Source organism: Tauraco erythrolophus, chromosome Z (genome assembly GCF_009769465.1).
Source record: "Tauraco erythrolophus isolate bTauEry1 chromosome Z, bTauEry1.pri, whole genome shotgun sequence".
NCBI lineage: Eukaryota > Metazoa > Chordata > Aves > Musophagiformes > Musophagidae > Tauraco > Tauraco erythrolophus.
In genome coordinates, this window is record NC_141496.1 from 17,050,665 (window position 1) to 17,059,812 (window position 9,148).

The following is a 9,148-nucleotide window of genomic DNA, read 5'->3' on the forward strand; positions in this document are numbered from 1 at the left end:
GTGAATTCCCGGTCTTGAGCCAAGCTGGGCAGAGCAGAGATGGCCTGTAATTTAGCTGCCCCTCGATTCCTTACCTGGAATGTCCCACCTGCACAAGTGCGCTAAGGTCCTCCTTAGCTCTGCAGGGGTTATAACGCATGCAATTCAGTGAGTCTAGTGTGGGGTCTTTCTGACCAAATACAGAAGCATTTGCTTTAGGATAAGAGAAACAGTACCCTCGACTCCCTGCTTGTACTGCCTAACTCTCCGTTGCCTAAAAATGGGCCCGAGGTTGGCTGGGACACGGGTGTCTACAGTAGAGACACCCACATTTAGTCAGAAGACTCCCATCCCGGTCTCCGGTGTTCCTCATCAGGTCTCTCCCAACTGCGCTGTTAGTCCTCCTTGAAGCCAAGTACAGCCTCTGACTCTTTTCTTTCTCTCTTTGTATTTTTTTAGCAGAAAGGAGGATCAGTCTTAGCCGTTCAGGTTGCGGAAGAAAGTTTGTGTTGGAAGATAACACATGGATCTTCAAGTAGGTCTAATGAGATGCCTTTTCCTCTTCTGTTCCTCCCTGATAAGCTTAGGCACTCTCTGTTTGCCCTGTTGCTGAGGGCCGCTGCCCAAGATCCCTGGCATTGCCCAGGGAGATTCTCTACGTCATTCTGCACCGTGAATTCACAGGCATGGCGTGTTTGTAGGACGTAAGCTAACTAAATCGCATCAAAGTGAAAAAAGTGCCCTGTAACTTGCGAGAGATACCAGCGGAATAGAATCCGAATGTACGTATTTTGAACCAAAGGTGCTTCATGAGTTAGGTAAAAATTTTTGGCACGGCACTCTACATTTAGTTTGGCTTTACAGCTATTTTAGATTTAAACTTGGAATTGAAACCAGTTTGCTCCAATGGAGGTGGAAATCATGTTCAAATAGCCAAGCATTTTTTCAAACGAGAGTAAGCAACGTCGTAGCTAGAAAGGGTGGTTTGGCTTTCAAGCACTGCATATCTTTGAAGCCAAATCTCCAAGTTCCTGATCAAGCGGCCTAGAAAAACAATCTTTTAATTCTGAGTCACAACTCTTCCAATCCTCCCCCTTCTGAAAAACGATTTTAGATGTTTCTTGCTAGAGACGTAGGCCTTAGTGGTTGGGCTGCGGCCTCTCAAGACTTCTCTCTCTCTTTCTTCAGAAGACTCTCGGGCTGCAGCAAGCGTCCGGATGCTGCCGTGACAATGAAGGATCCAGAAAACAGCCAGTAAATTGCCAAGGCGAGTCAAAGGTGAGAGCCTGAGTCCCACCTGTCCTAGCGAATGGCCTGCCCAGCTGTGGGCTGGTGGGCACAGGCCACCTGCAATTCCGGGTCTTGGGCGCAAATCTTGTGCAGTTTGGTACTTGCCTCCTTCCTCACAAAGGAAGCCAAACACATGAGAAGAGATCCCTGTTACCTAGTTGAGGAAAGGGACAAGAATCTTGTCTTGAGATCTGTTTTGCCTCTTGGGGAGGACAGACTTGAGCCCAAAGAAGGAGAGTGCCCTACCAAAGGGCTGCTGGACCTGTGTGTCCGTAATCTGAGAAACCAGGAACAAATCCAGCGTTTGCCTTCAGGGATGTTTGAAAACTCACGCAACTTCTGAAATTCACAGCGGACTGCACAAAGGAAGGATGCTTGTGATGCATTTTTATTTGGAAAACCATCTGGCGTGGTCATTTCCAGCCCGTTTCCCTCTTGCCTTTTCCTTCCCAGGGACTGTAAGTCTGCTCCAGCTCTTCAAGCTGCACAGGCAGCGTTTCAGTGCCTGATCTCCACGTCTCTGCTGCTGGAAGCCAAGATCTTCTTTTTCTCACAAGTAAGCAAAGCATTTTTCCTGCCTAGTGCAAGTGTCGCTAGTGCAAAGACACGACTAGGTAAGATCTTGTTGCAGTTAAGACCTATGATCCCAGCCTGTATTGTGGTGACACTACAGTCCACTGCACAAACAGTTGGGGGACACTACGCTCTCGGGCAGCACTTAGGGCAAAGAGAACTGTGGGACGAGAGAGAGGAAAAGATGCTGTATTTGGAGCACCAAAGCTGTCAAGGTGGCCGCATCAGCCGAACTGTAGGAGTGCTATTCTGTGACGGTTTGGGTTTTTTCCTTCTTTTCAGGCAATCGGCGAGGAACACTTCTTGTGGTGAGAGTCACGGCGTTAAGCCACAAAATGCAGAGCAGTATGTGACTCCTCAGCAGCAGAACGAGGTCACAGTACATCATCTGCAGACAAAGCTGAAGGACTCTGAGAGCAAAGTTAAGGAAAGGTATATTTCCCTTCAGAAAGCAGCATTAGAATGATTTCCTCAGGAGCATTTAGGAATGCCAATCCTGAACGTTTTTACTCGTTTCTTGACCACATCAAGTTTTCTTTAAGCAAGGTAATTATGGTCAGTCTGTTTTAGGTTGTTTTCAGGTATTTCACAGTGTCATGGCATGCTCAGTGAAAACGGACCATGCACTTTCCTGTCTCTCCTCTCTTTCTCGAACTTTCCCAACAGAATCTTTCAAAGGAGAACTTTTTTTCGGGTCTCGTTTAGCATTGACACTTTTTATCGATAAACCAGTTTCTGCCTGCAAGCATGTCTTTTCCTTAGTCCTCCTGTTGTACCTCACTCAGAGAAACAGGAGTCCCCCTGCTGCCCGAAGGAAGGAAAAGCTCTTCCCCAAATCAGTGTGGCCGCTTGTGCTTTGTTTTCGCTTTGGTATCGAACTGTTCCCGGAGCCCTTTGGGTGGACGCTTTCCTAAAAGCGCCCTGAGAGCGGGCTCTCCAGCACACACACGCCAGGCGGGCCCAAAGGGCCGTTTGAGTGGAGCCCCAAGGCAGGGAGCCAGTGCCCCCCTGGGTCCAGCTCGGGATAGCCCCCCACCTCTGCATCGGCAAGGGCTGCATCTCACGCAGAGGCTCGTGCACTGTGCAGTCAGCACAAGTGTGACACCGTTTTCTTCTGCCACATGGAAAGGAAAATAGCAGAGCTGAAAGCTCAGCTGGCACGGATGAAGGAAGAGTGGATTGAGGAAGAGAGTAAGCGCGTGGAGGCGGAGCTGGCTTTCTTGGAAGCAAGAAAGGAAATTAAAGAACTCAAGCAGGTGGTGGAGAGCATGAAGGAGAGCTTGGCTGAGAAAGACCAAGAACTGCAGAAATACTTCCTAGACATAAGCATTGAAAACAAGAAGCTGGAATCTTTGGCGCAGAGCATGGAGATGGCTCTGGGCAGCTCTGTGAGGGATGAGCAGTGCCTGGAGCACACGTGTGACGCAGAGGAGAAGCCGTTAGAGTCGTCTGCCACCATGCCAGACAGCCTGATGGCAGACGACGGAGCTTTGGAGGAGGTGGCAGGTAGCGGGCTGCTTCTTCAGGAGGACACTAGAGCTGCCGGGGCTGATTCCTCCGAAGGGAGTTTGCCACCTGGACCACGGAGACGACGCATTCGGCTCCCTCCAGCTCTGCGCTCCATAGGGAGAGGCCTGAAAGCGACGTGGAGGAGCATCTCACTTCTGCCCAGCAGGAGAGAGAAGCAGCAAAGTGATGGTGGAACAGGCCATAACATAAAGAGTTACTGTTTATTTAGCTGTTTTATTGTGAATTTCCTTCCTAATCACAAGTTCAATAAAGCACGTCAGAAGCGTTAAACCTGTGCGAGTATTTTCTTGTAGCAAAGCCAGAAAAACTACCGCCTCCCAGCCGAGCTGTCGGGCACAGGCTGAGCGTCAGGAGGCAACTGCATCAGGGCAGGGGGAAGCCCCAGGACCTGGAGAACGCATAGAGATATACTAACTCAAAGACTTGTGCCTTAAGTTGTGGTTTAATTAAATGTGGTGGCACGGCTGGGAGAGTTCCAAAGTGCCCCCCTCCTGGGGCACCCATTGGGTGGAGTTTGTCTTGCTGGGACTGCCGAGGTTCATCGGGCCCGGCACAACTGGAGCAAAGACAGGGATAGAGGAGAACACAACCTGTGCTCCTGATCCCTTGACCAGGCGGCCCAAGGCTCTGAAGTCCTTCTTCATTGTCCTTGGTTGGAGTGGTTCTTCCTAATTCCTCACTGCCTACCTAAACAGCAAAAGGGGGTAATAGTCTGAGGGCCGTACAAGGGAAGGAAGCTTCTTCCTTACATCTTTAACTCTGACGCCTGGGAGGCAACAGACCTCCGTGTGCAGCGGGTCTGGTCTGCACATCGGGCCTTCCGTTCCCTTAAGCACTGAGTCACCAATGACAACGGCCCGTCTTTTATTCCTTACTGATGAGGTTTTAATGCCGACGGCAGTCCGACTAGGCTTTGGTGACACCTCCAAGCAGGGAGAACCAACATCCTCACTGTTTTCCAGTTCCCCTTGCAGAGCACTGTACCTGTTACGCAAGGACACCTGGAGGGGGCGGGGGAATTGCCAGGCAGTTGCGCTTGCCACGCCGAGCAGGGACCTTGTGCCATTGCCCCCCTGTCCCCTAATTCTTCACATTCCCTCATCCCCTTTAACCTCTCCTTCTTTCAGCTCTGCCACAACCAGATTATGGAAGCTGTCAACATTCCCTCTCGCTTTCCCTAGTTATTCTTACCTACTCACCTCCTCCTGAGCTCCGACACTTCATCCTGGAGCTGTGGCACCCGGCTTAGCAGGTCATCAAACCTGCTCGCACCTCACACAGCCATCCTCGGGATCGCTCCCAGCTACCAGGGCGGGTTGCTGCGAGAGCCGGGGTGAGCCAGCACACCCGTGGTAATTAATTTAATTAATTAATTAACCCGCCTTTTATTACATATCAATCTGTGTATATATATATATATATTATTTTCTACTAGATTACTAGATCTTCCTCATCAAGCGCAGCTGAAGAGGATGGGCCAAAGTCAAAAAAACCAAAAATCACACAAAAAAGAAAGGGAAAAGGAAAAAAAGAATAAATCTAAGAAAGGAAAACATCATAAAAAGGAGAAAAAGAAGAGACGAAAGGAAAAAAGTTCATCTTCTGATAGTTGAGACACTTCTAGTAGGGACTGAGGTGCTGGCCTGGTTTTGCATCCTCGTCTGCAGAGGAGGTGATTCTCCTTTCAAATCAAATTGATTTATGCTTCTCCATGCTGTTGTCCTAAAATGATGTTTATGTATATTTTAAGAAATATCTTTGCAAATATCAGTGCTTCACATTATTAGATGGACCATTTGGGAAAAAATCTGCTCTTCCATTTCAAGTTTATTAGTACTAAACCATGCAAGTTCAACTAGTGCTTCACTCTTAGTTCAGCTGTGATTAGTTGCATTTGGAAGTCTTTGCGCTAGGATATGGCAAACTTCAGTTGCAAGTCTTTGCGTAGAAAGCTTTGGACTTGAATATGCTTCGGGTCAGAATGGTTAAATCAAATTTGGAATTTCAAGTGATATTTTTTTTACGTTATCCTTCAGATAAATGTATGTTTTGCAGAACATTTTCTACTTACATACCTTAATTAGTAAGTGCAAATATGAAGTAGTGTTTGTGTCCGGAGAAGGGAAAGCATGGGCAAAGAGAAGCTAAAAGAGATGGCTCCTTCAAAATTATCTTCTCAAATTGATCTAGTCATAGCCTGTGAAACATATGCTTTTTGCAGCATCACTGTAAGCAAGCTGAAAACAAACTGATACAAACAAAATCTATTAATTTTTCAAAGTCCTTTCTTTCTACCTAGGTTTTGTTCTTTTAGAATTATAACCATTTCATCTTTGGCATACATATCAAGTTCCACTTCCTAATGCTGGATGACTCTCCAGCAAGATTGTTTACAAAGTTCTAAGAACCATGTTAATACAGTATGTGGCGATTAATGCCTACCTGAAACAAAAGAGGATATGCAAAAGACTGACAATTGAAAAGAATCTTGAAACCTCCATTTGTTCTAATAAAACTCCCATTGAAAAGTTAAAAAACAAACCTCTTGGTGGAGTGTAAGCAATCTGTCGTGTTGAAGTTGGTAGCAAAAGTTCCCATTTGCTATGGGGAGCAGTGTTGAGCGTGTTGTTGAGGTTTAGCCCAGCCACCAGCTAAGCTACCACGCAGCCACTCGCTCACTCCTCCACCTCTGTGTGAGGTGGAGAGGAGAAAAATGCAACCGAAGGCCTGAGGGTCAAGAGAAGAACAAGGAGGGATCATCCACCAACCATGGCCCTGGGCAAAACAGACAAATCAATTTAATTTGTTATCAGTTACTTCAGAGAAGATAAGGAGAAAACGGAAACAGATCTTAAGACAGCTTCCCCCACCCGTCCCTTCTTCCTGGCTCTACTTCCTTCCTCCAGCAGCGCAGGGGGACAGGGAATGGGGGGTGTTGCAGCTAAGTTCATCACACATTGTTTCTGCTGCTCCTTCCTTAAAGGGAGAGGACTCCTCACACTCTTCCCCTGCTCCAACGTGGGGCCCCTCCTCACAGGAAAATAGTCCACAACCTTCTCCAATAGGAGTCCTTCCCGCAGGATGCAATCCTTACCCATCAGATTGCTCCAGCACAGGCTTTGCCCATGGATTCATAGCATCTTAGGGTGCAGCCACCTGCTGCAGTGTGCAGGATTCCCTTCTCACAGACTGCACATGCACCTCTGCTCCACGGTCAGTCTGGAGCAGCATGGGAAGTTCTTCCCTCCAGACAGTCCTCCAGGAACTCTCTTGTGTGCAGGCGTCTCTGCTCCAGCATGGGGTTTTCTACAGGCTGCAGGTGGATCTCTGCTCCACCATTAATCTCCACGGGCTGCAGAGGGGCCGCTGCCGTCTCACCACGGGCTGCAGGGGAACCTCAGCTCCGGCACACCAACTCCCGCTCCATCTTTGCTGACCTGGTGTCTGCGTAGTTGTTTCTCTCACATCTCAGTTCTGTCTCTGCTCCAGCTGTGCCGCGCCCGATGAACCTCGGCAGTCCCAGCAAGACAAACTCCACCCAATGGGTGCCCCAGGAGGGGGGCACTTTGGAGCTCTCCAAGCCGTGCCACCGCAGCTGTCTCCAGTCAAATGCTGGCGGCCCAGCGCGGGCAGCTGCCCACCCAGGAGGCCAGGGGAGGGGGCCAGATGCCACATCCGCCCCCCCGCCTCCTCCCTCTCTTCACTGGTGGTCCCACCTGGCTCGAGTTCCTTTGTCCCCATCTTAAATAGGGCAATCCCAGCGGTGCTGACTGGCTCGGCCCTGGCCAGAGGGGAGAGGGGTCTGACCTGGCCAGAGGCCGGTCCAACGGGTTTCGGAGCCAGGAAGCTTCTCGCATCTCTTTACAGGGGCTCTCTCTGCAGCCACTTGCCTGCTACAAAAACGCCATCACACAAACCCAGCACACAAGTCCAAATTTTATAACTGGATTCTTGGGTATCCGATTCAGATCTTGTACTGCGGTATGGTACAGGTTTAAGACAAACGGATACTTTTGAGAGAGCAGATTTTAGGTGTGTAGTCCTACCCCGGGAATGCCTGAACCTCATTTACAGCTTTTTGAAAATGCTCTTCATGCCTGTGTTTTCAGGTTTTCTTTGCTTAGACACAGAACTGCTTCCTCCTGAGCAGCTTGGCGTACAACTGCATTGCAAATCTCATGGGAGTCGGAATCTGCGGAAGAGCAACACCTAAGCTTTCTTAACAATAATACCGCTTGCCTGTGTTTTCTACAGCGGGTTAGAGCACTGAGTCACTACCAAATGTTTTATGGTGTTTTAGTGGTTACTGCATTGGGCTTGAAAGTGAGATACTTGGATCTAACTCTGTCTTTCAAAACTTTTGTCTCAGACCAGTACCCTATTATTGGGCAACTCATGCTGTAGATGCTGTGCTAGGGAACGTTCAAGATCAAATTACTCATGGAAATGACAGAGAAAGAGAGACGATCTGTAACCTTCTATGCAGGTCTCTAAGCAGAGGATGGCAAGAGCCCTTGCATCTGCTCGTTTTCTTACTGGCTTTGGTCCGATCTAATTTTTAACGTCATGTATCAGGATTTGGGATGGGGTTGGACAACATAACTGAAGAGAGTCTGGACTCCTTAATTAGCTGATACCTGTGCATAGTAGAAAGAACATTTCTTCCTAAGTACTAACTTAACAGATTTTGCCACCCTCGTCGCTCTGGTCTCCTTAGTGTGGCTGCGGCTGTTACAGCTTATCGTTCACTGGGTTGATTCTCTAAGCCACTTGTCCTGTAGAGAGCAACAGGGCAGTTGCCAAGGAAACGTTTAATCAAACCACAACTTAAGGCACAAGTCTTTGTGATTTTTTTTTTTCCCAGAAGCGTTCCTTAATGAGGTTGGAAGGGTTATTGGAGTTAGAGGAATTCAGAAGTAGTACATAATCTCCCATGATCTTCCCATGATCTTCCCGTGATCTCCTGATGATCCATGATGCCACCTCTGTCCACAACACCACACAACTTGGTATCATTGTAAACTTGCTGAGGGTGCACTCGATCCCACTGTCCATGCGCCAACAAAGATGTTAATAGCATGGCCCCAGTACTGACCCTGAGGAAACACCACGCGTCACTGGCCTCCACTTGGACTTGAACCACTGACCACAACTCTTTGAGTGCGACCATCCAGCCAATTCCTACACACGAGTGGTCACCCATCAAAACCATGTCTTTCCGGTTTAGAGACAAGGATGTGTGTGGGAGTATCAAATGCTTTGGATAAGTTCAGGTAGACGATGTCAGTTGCTCTTCCCCATCCATCAATGCTGCAACTTCATCACAGAAGGCCACCAAATTAGGCACGATTTGCCTTAGTGAAGCCATGTTGGCTGTCACCAATCACCTCCTTACTTTCTATGTGCTTAGATAGTTGCAGGAGGATGCTCCACTATCTTGCCGGGCACAGAGGTGAGATGACTGGCCTGTAGTTCCCTGGGTCTCTTGTTTTCCCTTTTTAAAAATGGGGCTGTGTTTCCCTTTTCCAGTCAGTGGGAAATTCACCAGAGGCCACGACTTCTGAAATATGATGGATGGAATATGATGAATGTGATGGCATAGAAGTGTCTGAACTATCAGAAGATGAACTTTTGTCTTTCCTCTCTTCTTTTCTCCATTTATGATGTTTCCTTTCTTAGATTTATTCTTTTTTTTTTTCCCTTTTTTTGTGTGATTTTGTTTTTGACTTTGGCCCATCCTCTTCAGCTGTGCTTGATGAGGAAGATCTAGATATAT

At 48.1% G+C, this 9,148-nt stretch overlaps 1 protein-coding gene across 1 annotated transcript in view; it reads left to right on the forward strand.

Annotated features, from left to right (window-relative positions):
* The first annotated feature begins 5,781 nt into the window (after window positions 1–5,781).
* The window catches only part of C7 (complement C7), a 223,029-nt gene continuing 219,662 nt past the window's right edge, over window positions 5,782–9,148 (forward strand). The window contains exon 1 of the mRNA XM_086629258.1: window positions 5,782–5,927. Within this exon, the coding sequence (XP_086485384.1) occupies window positions 5,782–5,927 (146 nt within the window). The remainder of the gene's footprint in view (window positions 5,928–9,148) is intronic.